We start from the raw sequence: 16,913 nt of genomic DNA, 5'->3' as shown, positions 1-16,913 counted from the left end.
ATATGTGTTCTAATAAATTACCTATTATAATTACTTAATTATACAGTACCAGAATGAATTAATAAAAATGCAATAATAATAAAAAAAAATTAACAAAATAGTAGATGTTTGGACCAGAATGAACCTAGGAGAACGTCTTCACCAGCAAATCTGAATAATCCAAAAGTATCAAAAATAGGAACAAAAAATCAAATCAAATCAAATCTATAAGTCAAATCTACCATTCACAAACTCGTCATCCATTTGGTGGTCCTCGTCAACTTCCATTTCATCTTCTTCATTTATCTGATCGTCATCGACAGCATCTTCTGCCGGTGGCAAGTTTGGATCACCTGGAATAAAAGAACCGGGGTTCTTAAAGGTGTTCATACGGTATGATCTGCCGAAATGGTCATCCATTGCTGAATCATCCACATAGGTGAATCCTTTGAAATTTGCTTGAACTCCTGGAGACAATGGGGTAGATGCCATCTCCATCTGTTTCTTTAACGCTGAAGTGGACTCAGAAGTGAATTCAGGATCGAAATTAGACGTATCCGTTTCGGATGTAATGTGCGGCTTGAAAGGTGGTGGTATACTCTTTGCCTTTAGCAAATTCCAGTCGATATCAGCAAAGAAAGGATGAGCCTTCAACTCTCTCGCATCATCAGTAGCACCAAGTCTGTGCCTTGGGTTTCTATTCAAAAGACCCTTGACGAAAGATCTCCCTTCAGAACTCAAGATCTCTTTGGGGAATCTAACTTTTCCAAAAGCAATATTCTTGTACATTTGTTGAGTATTATCAGCGTAGAATGGTGACCAGCCGCAACACATTTCGAAAATCAACACCCCAAGTGACCAAAAGTCAACCATTTTGGTATAGCCTGACTCATCCAATAAAATCTCGGGTGCAAGATACTCTGTCGTTCCACAAAATGTGTTGGTTGTTCCATCATTGTTCAAATTAGCCTTTGAAAGACCAAAATCACATAAAGCAATGTGTCCATTCGCATCAAGAAGAATATTTTCCGGCTTCAAATCACGATAAACAATATCATTGTCATGCAAATGCTCCAACGCCAAGACCAATTCAGCAATGTAAAATTTGGCCCGCTCTTCTGAAAAACGTCCATCTTTTTGCAAGTGCCAAAACAACTCTCCTCCAGACATGTAATCAGTAACCAAAAACAAATCTGCTGGTGTTTGAAATGAGAATTTCAACCCCACAATGAATGGCGATGCGGCAGCAGATGTACGAACCAAAATATTTCTTTCGCCTATAGTGTGGGCTATTTCCTTCTTTTTCACTATAACCTTCTTTGATAAAATCTTCATGGCATAGATTCTCGATGTATCCTTCTTCTTTACTTGGAACACTTGCCCAAAGGTTCCCTTACCCAACAATCTAAGAAACTCAAAATCATCTGGGCCATAAGCCTTTTTTCCATCGTATGAGGTGTATTCCCACTGTATTTGAATGGAACCAGAAGATACTCTTTCTCCAACTATTCTTGCTCCAAGCTGCAACCATTCGCTAGGACTTTTCTTATTCTTTACAGTGGATGGAAATATTCTCACATGGCCAAGAAATGCATCGTCCCTAGCAGCGTCATAAACCGAAATATCAAGTTCAGATTTAGATCCCACCACGTCGAATGTTGCTTGGTGGTTCCATATGGGATTAGTCGATTCACCTCCTAGATTCAACTGAGGAGTCGACAATTGCCTTTGGTACAACTGTGGTCGTTGGTTCTTCATAGGTAATGCTTTCAGTCCATGGTTTGCATTGTACATGTTTTTGGGACCACCACCAGCAGCGTGACCTGTCATTGGGGACTTGCCAAATGAGTCTGGCCCATTGGTGACAAACTCTGAACTTTCGAATGTACATACGGCATAAGGCTGTGTGGCTTGAATGTCTCTAGCCTCTATTATAGTAACCTTAAGTTTACCCTTTGGTTGTGTGTTGTTGCCACTGGAGTTGATTGTTTGGCCAGTTTCGTCAGTTGTTATAATCATTGGCGATGAATCCATCGTCGCACGTGCTTGTGTTTGTTCTTGTCTGCGGGTTTCGTTGAATTGGGATTGTGAAGATGAAGGTTGGAACTGAGAGCTGTTGCGAAATGGTTGTTGTGGATGTAAACCGTTGGTTTTAAATGTTTGGTTTAAGTATGCTCCGGGGTCATTGTTGATGTTTGACGAGGTCGTGCCATAAACCGAGGAAGTAGTTGATACGGCTGTGGCTGTTGTTGGTGCAACGTTTACCAAACCTTTTGGCATTAATTTATTGACTCCGTGGTCTTCATAATGGTGGCTGTAATGTTGTTGCTGCTGCTGCTGCTGCTGTTGTTGTTGTTGCTGGTTTCTAGCGTAGTCGTTGGGCGACTGCCCTGGTTTAAACTCTTGTGATTGGTGGTGAATTGATTGATTTGTGTTGGAAGATGAACTAGGTGGAGGTGTTGGTGATTGACTGTTCTCCTTCTTATGATAGTTTACAAGTCCGAATATAGACTTCGCAAAATCTGCCATAACGTATTATTAAAATGAATGCAAGGAAGAGGTTACAGAGTAACCCAGAGGTATTATTTTTTTTTGTTAGTGTTTAGGTAAGTAACTTGTGTGATATAGCTTCTGTTAAAGATCTGCTAAGCTTTGATTATATCTCAACCTCTCTTTCTCTAGTTGGTTCTCTGTTGAACGTATGAATGCACACTGCAATTTGACTGACAAATTGAATGGGAAGGGAGAAGATGACTGTTGAAAGTAAAAACAAAAAAAAACAAAAAAAAATAAAACCAAATAATAAGAAAAAAGGACAAAGGGTTTCAAACTGGATGTGGCTTTAGTTAAAAGCAATTAGTGTGGAATCGTTGATGTGGTTGAGTAAATAGAGCTGTATAGTAGGTGATAACCTGTTACCCTGCGTGTATGTATATATATATGCGTGTTTGAAAGTTCTTATTATCTCAATGGGTTGTTTAAAGATAATTGACGTTCTTTCTTTCTCTCCCTTGAAATTCTAAGTCAGACAGAGAGAATTTAATTTAATTTAATTTAATTTATTAATTTCTTTTTTTTTTTTATTTTTATTTTTTTCTTCTGTTTTTTTTTTCTATTTTACCTTTCTTCAATCCAATTTTGGTTTCACTCAACGGCAATCATCATCATCATCATCACCATCACCATTAGTACATATATGCTCTACATAATAAGTCATTGAATTGATGGTGCTCAGTGATATAAACTATGGGAAAAGAACTACCTCAACTGTTGCCTATTGATTGCGTCATTGCTGGCTGTAAAAATGTGCATACATTTTTCTACCCAAAATTGATTATGCAGATGTATCCTTTTTCCTTTTACGTTGGTCATTCTCTCTCCCCTTCCACCTCTCCCCTTTTTCATTTTTCTTCTATTTTTGATAAACATACATACATACATACGTACATACATTTACTTTTATAAATTGTCTAAGCTTATCAAACTAAGCCTAAGAATTAGCCTATCAGAGAAAGACCCTTAAGAAAGTCAATTCCTATAAATTTTCTACGCTTTAACTACCGCAAGTGATATTAAATCTTTGAGTCCCATGAGAGGAAGCTGAATCCATATATCTTGTTCACTCGTATCATAACCTTCTGGTCTAACAATCACCAGTGCTGTGATTTGATACGCCGCTTTTGTTACCCTTTTTGATGTCAAAATTGGGCATTACACGACTTTGTTTTTCTTATCAGCTCATCGTCATCCTTTCATCGTTTTTTATTTTTATTTTTATTTTAATTGTTTTCCTTTTTGTTTTCTTTTTCCGTTTCTTTGGGAGAAAAGAAGTGGTCTACGTGTCGCTACCAAATGAAAGCGCAAAAATCTATAAAATCATTGTAATTGAAAATAATTCCTTTTTTGCAACACACAAGAGTAGGACTAACACATAGGGGGAAAGGAACTATATAAACTTGTGTTATTGAAAATACCTTTTTTTGGTGGTGACTTGTCCCAGTATCACTCAAAGTGCTTCATGAGTGGCTTTGCATCATGAATGTTTCGTAAGGGAGTAGTCAATAACTCCTGTGACTAAGTTATCTAAATACTAACATACACTTCTCTAACCTCATAGTCAAATAAACATCAACATCTTCTCTTTCATATGAAAGGTTCATACAACTGATTGTCCCTTGGTGTATATTTTACCATTCTTCTCAGTTAAAGCAAGTAAATATTTTCTCCATTCCATATTAGCACAGTTAGCAAATACTACTTAAATATCACCAGCTCTTCCAATGGACGAGATGTATATCCTGCTTCTGGTAATCTCCAGTTCCATTCATAGTGAACTTCTTCTAAGTTTATCCTGCATATAGACCGCAATACCATTTGGTTGTAACTGGAAAAAAAAAACTACACGTTCATTGGCGTTAACCAACAAAAAAAGCTGTATCACCAAGTGAAGGTTAGCAATCCGTCATGAACTTCTTCAAAGTGGTCAATAATGTACCCATAGCACGTACCTGTGTATCGCTCCTTATACCGAAGATCCCACTAAGACCATTCTCCTCAACACAGCCTGCTTGGGCCACGAAAAAGTATGATAAATTCTACAAAATTTTAAAATACACCAAACCAATTGATGAAACACATTATGAAATAGGCCAAGAACATCCAAGGGGATTAAGAATCCCCAAAGAAATTCCTCAATTTCCTAAATACAAGTATGAAGCCCGCTTTTTCAAAAGACAAAATAGGGGCTTATATGGTGGTTTACAACGTAAACGATCCAAAACATGTTCAGAATATTTCAACAAGAACCTTAGAGCACATAGACCAAACATTCGTCGAGCTAAATTATGGTCTGAGATTTTAAACAAAAAGATCAGCACTAAAGTTTCGACTAGAGTGTTGAGAACCTTGACTAAAGAAGGTGGCATTGATCAATATTTACTCAAATCAACACCAGGCAGAATCAAGACTATGGGATTAGCTGGTTGGAAATTGAGATATGAATTATTAAATGAACTAGAGCAAAATGAAAGAGGTCATTTACAAGCATCAACAGGAGATTTGAAACCAGTGACGCATATTCATCTGGATGGAAGGAAATTTGTTGCTACTAAAGAAGAATTGTTGTCTGCTTTGTATGATTTGGTTCAAAGAGATAGTTACTATCCAATCAAACCAGCTGAGTTCGACAAGAAGTATTCGTGGTTGCCAATGAAGGAGATTGTAAATAGATTGGATGCTTACGAATACGACTTTAGTGGTCAAGTTGTGTAAATAGGAATAAACCCTTTGCTAATGATGAAAAGTTTTGTAGCCCTAATATGGAGATATTCACGTGATACGCACGCTCTTTTCTCCTGTTACATTTTTGTGTCAAGTACAGCTTTATAGCGTTATGAGCACTACCATTCCAGTGCACCCTCACTCAATTTTTTTCTCCTTCTCACCTTCTCGCATTGAACATTGGCTTTTTTGAAAATTTTTTGATTGAGAGAGTCTTTCTACAACTATAGATATCAACACACAATGGCTAAGTCAGGTATGTGGACTATACACGATTGAACCACTGTTGACGTGGCAATGAACGAGAGTATCTGGGAGAACGGAAGAATCAGAAGAGTTTGTTCCAGAGAGAATAAGAGAAAATGATCAAATGAGATGAAGTAAACAAAAATCAAATTCACAACGAAATATATGACAACATATTGGATAGATAACGAGAGTGGAGAGAAGTAGACATCACTAAAGAGCATGATATATTAGAAGATCCATGTCCATTCACAACCTCAGAAGGATCTACAACATCGATTGAAACAGACCACACTGGTGATTACCACTGGACTATTTTCTTCAAAATCCCCTTATCCCACAGCCCGTCAACTGAGCAATACTGAATATCAAGTTACTAACTTTACAATTTATAGGAATTGCAGTAGGATTAAACAAAGGTCACAAGGTTGCCTCAAAAGAAGTTGCCCCAAAAGTTTCATACAGAAAGGGTGCTTTGTCGCAAAGAGCTGCTTTCGTCAGATCAATCGTTAAGGAAGTTTCCGGATTGGCTCCATACGAAAGAAGATTGATTGAATTGATTAGAAATGCTGGTGAAAAGAGGGCTAAGAAGTTGGCTAAAAAGAGATTGGGTACTCACAAGAGAGCTGCTAAGAAGGTTGAAGAAATGAACAAAATAATTGCTGAATCAAGAAGACACTAAATTACTACTTTTTGCTTATAAATTCTTTTGATGTAAATTAGAGGGTTTTCCTGGGTTTTATAGCAATATGTAACGTTATTGCATGTTATCTTAATGTGATTAATACAACTTTGTAGATGAGTTCAAAGAAGTGGAAATGACAAGTGTTAGTATGACTGAAGATGGAAGTGCGTTAGAGCTTCATCATTGTTTCGAATACTCTGCTAAGAAGTGTGATTTCAACTGGCCCTAGTTATCACTGATTTGTGGTTTTCAGGGCTACGAAAGTCATGCCTGGAACAATGGTGATTCAAACTTCAATTCACTGGTACTACTTTTGTGGATTAAAGTTTTTGCAAAATTTTGAACCAAAATACTCCAATACGCAACGTAACTTAAACTTTTTCAATTGTAACATAATATGGCTTCAAATTTTGATTGGCTCAATTTGATCGTGTCTTACATTCTTCAATAGCGATTACTCACAGCCACAGCTTAGAATATGGGATTGGTTTGCCGTCTAGCTTACAAAAAATGTGCCAACAACACAACGACTCGTCTTTGTCCTCACATCTTGCCCCTTTTGTGACCAATTGCGCGTTAAGTTCTTGCCATTTTATTTTTCTCTTTTATGGTTAGGCGCGGGAAACGAATTCCAAGTATCTCGTTTTTACTCCAACATGAATATATATATAAATAGGAAAAAAAGAAGGAGTTGAAAACCTACTTTTCTCAATTACTAGTATCTCCCTATTGTAAAATTAATGTTGAGAAGAGTCAGACCATTTTCGAAATTTGTTAGATACAATTCAACAACATATTTCCCTTCGGAACCACAGGCTCCCATTGTTCAAACTGAATCCATACCAGGTCCTAAATCCATTGCAATCAACAATGAATTAGGAAAAGTTTTCGATAACGGAGCTACGTACTTTGTTGCTGATTATTTCAAGTCACTTGGAAATTATATTAGCGATGCAGATGGAAACAAGTTGTTGGATGTTTATTGTCAAATTTCATCAATTGCATTGGGGTACAATAACCCCAAATTGATTGAAGCTGCCAAGTCCGATGAAATGACTACTGCTATTGTTAATCGTCCAGCATTGGCATGTTTCCCCTCGACTGATTATAAAGATATTCTTCAAGAAGGGTTATTGGCTGCAGCTCCACCAGGAATGGACAAGATTTGGACCTCATTGAGTGGATCAGATGCAAACGAAACCGCATACAAGGCGGCGTTCATGTACCAACATGCCAAGTTGAGGAAAAAAGATGGGTTTACTCAAGAAGAGTTGACCAGTGTTATGAATAATGAAACGCCAGGTGCTTCAGATATGGTGATTTTGTCATTTGATAAAGGATTCCATGGAAGATTATTTGGCTCATTATCAACCACTAGATCAAAAGCTATCCACAAGTTGGATATTCCTGCATTCCCATGGCCCAAGGCACCTTTCCCTACCTTGAAGTATCCATTAGAAGAGTTTGAAGCTGAGAATAGAGACGAGGAAGAACGTTGCTTGTATCAATTTGAATCAATTATTGAAAATTCACCCAAGCAAATTGCTGCCATTATTGTTGAGCCCGTTCAATCTGAAGGTGGCGACAACCATGCTACTCCATTCTTTTTCCAAGGTCTTAGAGATTTGACTCAGAGACATGGCATTTTGATGATTGTTGACGAGGTCCAAACTGGTGTTGGTGCGACTGGTAGGTTTTGGGCTCATGAACATTGGAATTTGTCTAGTCCACCCGATATGGTTACTTTTTCCAAGAAATTCCAAGCTGCTGGATTTTATTTTAGTAATCCTGAATTACAACCAAATCAACCTTACAGACAATTTAATACTTGGTGTGGAGATCCATCCAAAGCTATATTGGCTAAAGCAATCTACAAAGAGATTGCCCAATCAAATTTGGTTGCCAGTACGGCACAAGTTGGTGATTATTTGTACAAGGGTTTACAGACGATTGTTGCCAAAACTGACAAGTTTTCCAATTTGAGAGGACAGAATTTCGGCACTTTTATTGCTTGGGATTGTGTTGATGCAGACTTTAGAAATAAGGTGTTGCTTGGATGTAGAGCTCATGGGGTGAACATGGGTGGATGTGGTGATGTTTCCATCAGATTGAGACCAACATTGTTGTTTGAAAAGAAGCATGCTGATATATTTTTGAATGTGTTGGAAGATGTGGTTAAGGATTTGTGATAAGGAGACAGAGATGTATATACGAGTAATCTTTTTTATTAACATCCTATGAGTAAATATGTGGGACTATACAAAGATCAATTAACTGTAGGGTGAGGTACCACGGCTGATATTTCTTTAAGCTTTGCTAGACGTTTTCCTCTTATCAGAGATTCGCCTGGAGGAATATGAAGTCCGAGCGGCTATTTTTTATTTTTCTATTTCTTTTTAGTCTCGTTTAGGCATTTTTTGTCTGTCACCGAATTAGAGTTCCGCCTTTTAGGAATACACTTTCCGAAAACAAAAATCCCATAAGGTTTGAAGTGATTTAGAAATATGATCGGGTGACATAGAAGTTGCTGCAGCTCTAATCAGAACAGGTGGTGCAACAAAGAAGTTGTCAAACAAAAGAGGTGTATCTGAATAAGCCTCCTCTAGCGAGAATACTTTCGGAAGGGTTGGTGTTTCCTTTTCCGGAAACTCTCTCACTTGTAACCATCAAACCGTTTTGCATTGTTTACGAGATGTCATTGTAACACCGCCGTAATCGACGCTTTACAAGTGAAGACGGGTCTCTAGTCCCACTCTCACAATTTTAGGATCTGCTAACTCTTTACACGTCGATGATACCCAAACAGCTATCTCATGGGCTCTCTGTTGGTTTCCCCAGAGACTTCTTCTTGCTTATTTTTGTGTTACACAAAGAGACTCCTTTGAGGCTGTTGTAAAAGCAAAGCGTTTTGCCGTTTTAAAAATTAATGGAACAAAGTTATCAGATAGAAATGCCACAGGAGTGGGTCTATATTACCTGTATAAGAGTATCTTTGATAATATTAATACTGTCTCATTTCTGGTATATATTGTTAGCAAAAGGCGGTTTAAAGTTAATCGAATCCAGAACAGTCTGTTGATTCTTTTTTTAATTTTATTTTTAATTTTATTTTTAATTTTATTTTCTTCTTCTTCTTTTCTTCTTTTTGTTTGTTTGCATCATGCATCAAAATAGCTTGGCAAAATTTTAGACTTGAAAACCGTCTGACAAAAGGCAAAGGATATCCCACTTTTATTAACAGAACAGAACTCACTTTCTGATATACATATATATATATACATAAATATATACAGACACACATAAACCTACACCTCGCACAGCTAAATAGGGGGATCAGAGAGTAAAAAAAGTGGGAGAGTATGGACCACCACAATAATCAATAATGCTCGGTAGATTATTCAAACATAATCCTCCTACTCAGATACATACTCCACAAATCACATCCCTGGCATCCCCACCAATAACAACTCCATTTGAAGATTCGCACTCGAGGGAAATTTTTTATGGCACATGTAATGCTAATCTGTTGAAACCGTTTCAATTTAATAGCAAATACTTTAGAATCATTATATCACAAGATGGAGGCAATCTACGGTCAAAGGAAATTCTATTTGACACTGCTTTTGAACTGACACAGCAAACCACGTCACCAAATTTTCAGTCGCCTTCACAACACCAGGAACTGAGGCGTAGCACGTTGCTGAAAAAGCTGACCAACCTGCGAATCTATCATAACACCACTGAATTGAATGATTTGTCATTTGGATGTGGACTACCTACTAATGAAGTTCAAACAATAACTAAATTGCATACATTGCCCCCAATCACCAACTCATCGACCCCATACCATGCGGTATTGATAACACGACTATTTTCAATAAGTGATGCAGAAGTTTCGACGCCTGATGCCACTTTTCAACAAGGTAGTGGCGATTGGAAGCCTAAATCAGCAACAACGACAAAGGAATCAAGAGTGAAGCTTAATGATTTGAAGATCAATAGCAGATTTTCGATTGGAGTAGTAATACCTTTAGAATGCGGCAATTTTGTTCATGAAGACATTATTAATGAATGGAGTGAGATATCGCATTATTTAACCTTGTTGCAAAAGGCAGTGTATCGAAAGTTGGTGTTGCAGTTGAATATGGTAATTGACAATGGTAATGGATGTGAATATTTGGTCAAGAAGAGGTTACAGTTCCCCCATTATATTTTGCAAAACGATTTCGAACTACATGCACAATTGGGGAAATTGGTGAAGTTGATACATTACGATAACAATACCCCAAGATTAATAGACACAAACTATTTGATGAAATTAAACAAGACAAGCTATAATTCAAGTTTAATGAATTGGATCTTGGAAACTTTGAACTGGCTCGAGTTTAAGGATGGAAAATCTAATTTGTCTTTTGCCAATAATAACATTGACAAGAATCCTTCATTTCTTGCTACTTTGATGTCATTATTGATACGGCACCGGAAATCATTAGGTCTGAGACCGTATTATAACAATTCATGTGATACCCGCGAAGTGACACGAGTGGTTGTAATGACGGGAAACCCAGCTGTGGCCAAGCGATTGATTTTCATTTTGAATGGATTGATTGCTAATACCGAGTCTGTCAAATGTGGTGATACAAGCCAATATATATACAACACTCTTCATCACAATGGTGGTGGTGTTGGTGATGTCTCACGTAGTGACGTCTCTCATGGCGATGATAATCACGAAGATGAAAAGTATTCTACTGACGATGACTGGAATTCACCATCAACATTGACTAATAGCATAGTAACTGAACAGGCGAATCTGAATGGACATCTGCATGAAATATCACGCGTACAGCCATCTGCCGTCAGCATCCCCATCAATAGACCTAAATCGTCACAAACACCAGTCGTGGGTATTCCTATAAATACGCCAACAACATCACAGGCATCATCATCACTATCGAAATCAGCATCGTTGGCTCAACTTTCAACTTCATTAAATTCATCATACTCCTCGTTACAATCAAACTATTCTTTGTCCAAATTTGGCGGAAGTGGTTCATTTATGGAAAAGTGGAAAAACTCATTTAGCAATCAACTGCATACATCCAACAACATGGGAGGATATTTTGATGAACCTCCCAGCTTAGGAATGAGAAAATCGTCACACCAGTCATTACGAACGCCGTCACCAGCATTTGAACATGACGATTTCAACTGGCAGTCGTCAAGTTATACCAATTCAATTGTATCGCCAATGTCAATGACGCCCAGTAAAATGTCTCGCACTCAGTCATTGTATGATTTGTATGATTTGAATATGAATTCGATGAGTGAGGAACAATTGTCGGACTCGTCTCACTCGTCATCATCGTCAACAGAGAATCATAGCTCTCAGGCGAATCATAATAATAGCCACAGCCAGAACAATAATGGCAACGGCAGTGTGTTTGAAGTGAAACGATCAAAGACGAGTGTTTTCACTCCATTTGTGAGTGATCGACTTGTCAAAAATATTGCTGAGTACAATCGATCTACAATTCAGGCCAAATGTAAACAAGTTATGGAGAGTAAACCCAAATGCAAAAAATTGGACAGTGTACTTGAAGTGGATTATAGTCGTCGATGCAGTGGAAATAGATCCGAACCATTATCTACTGGTGATGATGCCAATCCATCAAATCCAACTATTTTCAAACACAATATTCTACTACCGTGTGTTGGGTATTGTGATGAATATCGGCCAGAGTTTATTCTTCAATCATGTCCCATAAACCCAAAACTAGAGCAACAAGTTATGAGCTCAATGAAAAATGATTTAATTTATTATCAAAACAATTATAAGTATAGCAAGATTACCACGAGGACGATTTTCATCAGCTTGCGTGCGAGGGAGATTAAGACTATTGAAATGAATATAAATAATGAGTTGAGTTTGCAACAAGGTAATCAAGATAAGCTTGATTGTTCGGACAAAGGAGGGCGTTCAGGTATGGTAAGTGAAGCAGAAATTAAAAGGAACGTAGCTACTGGTGGTGATGGTAGTGGCGCTGTATCAACGTCATACAAGACTAAGATCCACAAAATTTATTCGCCATTGAAGTGTGTTGGCGATAAGCGGCTAATTTCCCATATAGAATCAAGTTTGTTTCAAATTGATGAATTGTTTAAAATTCAACAGCAATTGCATAATGATAAGAAACAAATGGATAGAAAGCAATTCCATGAAAAGTTGGTAGGGTTAGTTGCTGATTTAATTGAGTGAAATTGGGAGAAGAGGGAGAGAAGAGAGGAGGAGAAGGAGGAGGAGAAGGAGGAGGAGGGAGAGTTAACGAGATTAATATAATGTAATACACATGGCACTGGTTGCACAATTATAAAATTGGAGTAAGCGAGTTCTGTAGAGAATGTAGATGGCACTTTAGTGGAGTTGATTCAATTCAATTAGTAACTCTCTTTGTTACAATCTGCGTAGAGGAGCTTGGAAATGACTCATGAATAATGATTAAGGTGATGTATAAGGTTGTGAATCCACTGTACATTTGTTTATTACCGTTTTCGTTTGATTCTTAAGAATGTAAAAAGCTAAAATTATATCTTTGCTTCTATTTGTGCTGCTTGCATTGCAAAAAGAGACGGAAATGCAAGCAGACAAAACGCAAAAAAGAGAAAGTAAGAGGACGAAAGAAGATGGATGTCTGTTACAGTGGAAAGTATAATGTCAGTGGACATGGTTAGTTTGAATTTATGCCTCCTCCCCCACCACCCCGCAGTAGATGATTCTTTTCGCTTAGGAGAAGAATTCCTTTTTTATTGGAACTTAATGCTATACTAAAGGGAAAAATTTTCAAATCTTAAAAACAAGCTTTGCTTGAAATTTTTTAACATCTTTTAGACTCAATTGAGTTTCAGTTTAAGAAAACTATTTGAACTTAATGTAAGATTATTCATATCTCTCTCTCTTTTATTTTGGGGAAGTAAGTGCTACAAACTTCAACTAAAACTAAAATGTCAGCCTGTACTTGACAAAACGAGTTGAATTTTTGTCCCAAAAGAGCCAAAGGTGTCAAAATAGTCTAAACATAAAAAGAGAGAAGGATAAAAGTTCAAATACTAAAAACTTGAAAAGAAAAACCTTGCTCACATTTGGAGGTTTAGACTTTTGTAGGACGGAGAATGAAAAATTATGATTTTAAAGTTTTTATACTTCATGTTTGGCTTTAGAAGTTGTGTTAGATTTCATTAAATTGCAATGTGCCAACTTTGTACAAATTTTGTTGAACCAAGAGTTTGTCACCATTCTGTTCCATCATCCCTCAAACCTTTAATGTTAAGAGAGGCCATTCCTACTATTCTAAGTTCATTAAACTCTTTTATTGTTTTTAAATATCTGTTGGAGTTGTTTCTGTACTTGCTGGTAAGGCTGCCGCTCTAAATCTTCTTCCTTTACCCGCCATGTCGTCTTATTTTTAGACGTGGCCCACCAACATAGCTCATTAGAGATATCATCTAAAGCACCACGTTTGGAATTGGGCTCCTTTGTGCATATATATGTATGCGACTTCTACCCAGATGTACAATTAATGTACATATCTATCTAAATGAGGGTAATTTTTTCCTTTCGTATTTACTCATTGCATATTTTTTGGGCATAATTTGGCATTTGGACTCGTCTCAGCATTACATCGCTACTTAGTCAACGAAGTTGAAGGTCATTGAATTACATGGTTCAACCATACGATTTAAACCCTCCCAATTGTGAGGCAATTCGCCTTCGTTTTTCTAAAATCAGGTCATATTGCAAAAAAGTATGTGTTTTCTTAGTTTGCTAGTTTCAAACAGGTGATGTAGAAACTTCGCAACCCTACAACACATTTAACCAAATTCTTTTCGAGGTTTTGTGTCTACTTTGGTTTAAAAAATTCAACTTTGTTTTCTTTTTACAATTTCTCAGTCACACATGAGACGGGTAGGGGAGGTTTATAGATTATTTTTAAGCTTTCCAAGCACTTTTACGATCTTGGCTCTATCAGTTGCAAAACAAAATAAGGGAAGTGCGTGGTAACGTTAAGAACGCTCATGTTGACTATCTCCTCCTTTCTCCCCATCAATCCTATTTGAAAATGAAGACAATTGTAAGAATTCCTTTACTCATGCTATATTGTTCACAGCTTTGCTTGTCCTTTTTATCGAAAATAGTAAACGACTAATAGTTAACATGTAATTCTTTGCAATGCCAGTACATTTAAATCTAAAGATAGAGTCATAAACAGGTTGCATATGAATCAAGAAAAAAGAAAAGCTCTACTGCACAACACTATTATTTTAGTCAATTGTAATTAGAATAACCGATTTAAATCTTGCATTGCACACCTTTATTTCTTTTTCCCGTTGCATATTTTTCCTTTTGACAGATGCTTTTATGCATCCATAGAGAGAGAAAAAGAGGCTTGATGCCCATATCTGTCTATGAAAGGATGTAATGTCTAAAAGTAACTCAACTGATACTAAATAAAAATGGATTTAATGCACAGATCATTGCAATGGATAAACGGTTAATCTAGAGAAAAAACACATTTTAGTCAAATCCAATGCGGAAACTCGGGAAAATGCAACGGTTATTTCGATGTTAATCATCGTCCAACTCTTGCTAACGCATTTGCCCAAAACAGGCTCATAACCTGTTACAGAAAAGTTGAAAAATTACAACAACTGTTATCAGTTAACAACCGAACGGTAAGTGGCTTCGCTGTAACCACAACAACTGTTGCATTTTCTATCCGCAATCATACGCATTTTGGAGGAGCACAAGCTTCGGTGAATTGTGGAAATGATATTCTTGAATCTAGAATATTCACCGACTGAGGACACAAGAACACACCTATTTCATTTCCCTTTGTTTTTCAGTTTTCGTTTAATTGGAATGGATAATAGTTTACTATTTTAGGTAGAGTGCCGAAATTTTCCGTAAATTAGACATTTATGAACTTTGAGTTTTCTGGTGCGTAAATGCAAAAGCTGAACAGCATTAAACTTTCTGGTACACACCGCCAAGACAGTGGAAAAGTAAGTGTAATTGAGACCAGTCGAAAACAGCAGAAGAGTTAAAGTAAGACATAGTAGAAAGCATGTGCATCATCATTCGACAATTTTTTTGGTTTAGTTAGTTGAAAATGTAATGAGCTTAAAATTTCCTTTATTGTAATTACTAAAACGTAAAGATAAAAAGCGTCTTGTTCATGAGCTTAGACTTTTAGTCTTTGCAGAATAGAGTGGAGTGTTAAATTATATATATATATATATGCATGTGGTGGCTAACAATTGTACATTTGTTTGTGCATTTAGCATAAAAGAAGAGATGTAAAATTTTAAAAACTAAAAAAATTGAAAAGAACAAAGAACAAAGAAAAAAAAAAAAGAAAATCCCTCGGAATAAAGCTCAATTAAAATGTAAGGAATGACATTAGTTCATTGGATTTATCTATCATTATGAAAAGCAACAACAACAGCAATATCCGTCCCCTCTCTTACCAAAAGAATAAAAAGAGCTGAACTAGTGGACAATTGGTCCCCCTGTTTTCTTTTTTACCTTTCCAATTGGTCAATTGTACATATGGAACCAATGACGTCATTTAAGAGAAAGGTGCTAGTTTTTTATCATCTTTCTTTTTACCTTTAGAAGTTGACAGTTTCTTATAAACACTATAATATCAAAATATGCCAATACAAGAGAACTTTAATAATAGTAATGGTAGTAATAGAGTAATAATAGCCATAGTAGTAGTAGTAGTAGTAGTAGTAGTAGTAGTAGAGTAGTAGAGTAGTTGTGATTAGAATAGTAGTGTGCTATAATTATTATACTTATTTTGCCAATATGCACTACCTTTTTGAACTTTATTTTATAAATATTTTTAGCAGTTGCAGGGCATCAGCACTACCATACTACAGAGAAGTAGTAAAGTATGCCAACTCAACTCAGCTCATCTAAAGGCATTATACTAAAACAAATTGTGCAGTTGAGTCTAGCCCATCCAGAATACAAAGAAAAAGAGCAGATAGGTTGTGTGTTCGTTGCAAACAATGTTTCTTCCCCCACCAGTTTTCACAATTCCTATCAACTATCAAAATTGTTCTTTTTTCCTCTCTATGGTTTTGAAAAAGGTTCTTCATTTTCCTCCTCTCAACTATTATTATTAACCTTGAAGTATTTTAGTTTGTGCATAACAATTGCATATTTGATGCCCAGGCTTCTTGATCTCTTTTTATTTTTTCCTTTGGCGTAAACGGAGTTCGGAAATCTTTGGGGATAATATTTTATTTATTGAGAAGAAGTAGTTGGCATGCACAAAGAAAAGTAGTTATTACGTAACATGCACCATTTCTTAATTACCCAATTCGTATTTTCTCTTTTTTCTCTCTCTTTCATTTTGACCCCCTTTTTCTTCATTCTTCTAACCATTACACACTTCCTCTCCCCCTTGTTCAATTAACGCAATTCCCGAGTCAACCATAAACAACAAAAAGGAAAAGAGGAAAGATAAAGGCTATAATAACAATTGGTCATGTTTATTTTGTCACTGTTAACTTAGAGAAGGGGGGAGGAAGTGAAACTCTATCCTATTCTTGGTCTCTTTCAATTTAGTTCACATGCAACTCTCGTTAAAAACTTCTCAATTGTACATCACCTTTTTCTTTTCCTCATACGTTTTTTCAACACATACGTTACAAA

General features: G+C 36.6%; 5 protein-coding genes across 5 annotated transcripts; 4 read left to right on the top strand and 1 right to left on the bottom strand. All coding sequences in view use genetic code 12, as the record gives it.

The window, feature by feature from the left end:
- Positions 1-204: 204 nt before the first annotated feature.
- On the bottom strand, positions 205-2,508 carry SCH9 (serine/threonine protein kinase; the record flags this gene model as incomplete). Its single annotated transcript, XM_051817207.1, has 1 exon — positions 205-2,508. One exon carries the CDS (start codon positions 2,506-2,508, stop codon positions 205-207), a length of 2,304 nt encoding a protein of 767 aa, XP_051669651.1.
- Positions 2,509-4,443: 1,935 nt separating this feature from the next.
- Positions 4,444-5,250, top strand: CANMA_004884 (mitochondrial 54S ribosomal protein bL28m; the record flags this gene model as incomplete). Its single annotated transcript, XM_051817206.1, has 1 exon — positions 4,444-5,250. The coding sequence occupies one exon, from the start codon at positions 4,444-4,446 to the stop codon at positions 5,248-5,250; it is 807 nt and encodes a 268-aa protein (XP_051669650.1).
- Positions 5,251-5,502: 252 nt separating this feature from the next.
- Positions 5,503-6,187, top strand: RPL39 (60S ribosomal protein eL36; the record flags this gene model as incomplete). Its single annotated transcript, XM_051817205.1, has 2 exons — positions 5,503-5,515; positions 5,901-6,187. 2 exons carry the CDS (start codon positions 5,503-5,505, stop codon positions 6,185-6,187), a joined length of 300 nt encoding a protein of 99 aa, XP_051669649.1.
- Positions 6,188-6,930: 743 nt separating this feature from the next.
- On the top strand, positions 6,931-8,379 carry UGA11 (Uga11p; the record flags this gene model as incomplete). The annotated part of the gene is made up of 1 exon (XM_051817203.1): positions 6,931-8,379. One exon carries the CDS (start codon positions 6,931-6,933, stop codon positions 8,377-8,379), a length of 1,449 nt encoding a protein of 482 aa, XP_051669648.1.
- Positions 8,380-9,572: 1,193 nt separating this feature from the next.
- CANMA_004881 (uncharacterized protein) lies at positions 9,573-12,449 on the top strand (the record flags this gene model as incomplete). The annotated part of the gene is made up of 1 exon (XM_051817202.1): positions 9,573-12,449. One exon carries the CDS (start codon positions 9,573-9,575, stop codon positions 12,447-12,449), a length of 2,877 nt encoding a protein of 958 aa, XP_051669647.1.
- Positions 12,450-16,913: the final 4,464 nt, after the last annotated feature.

Source organism: Candida margitis, assembly GCF_024628925.1.
Source record: "Candida margitis strain CBS 14175 chromosome Unknown scaffold1, whole genome shotgun sequence".
Lineage (NCBI taxonomy): Eukaryota > Fungi > Ascomycota > Pichiomycetes > Serinales > Debaryomycetaceae > Lodderomyces > Lodderomyces margitis.
The sequence above is the reverse complement of the archived record's forward strand: the minus strand, read 5'-3'. Positions and strand labels throughout refer to the sequence as shown.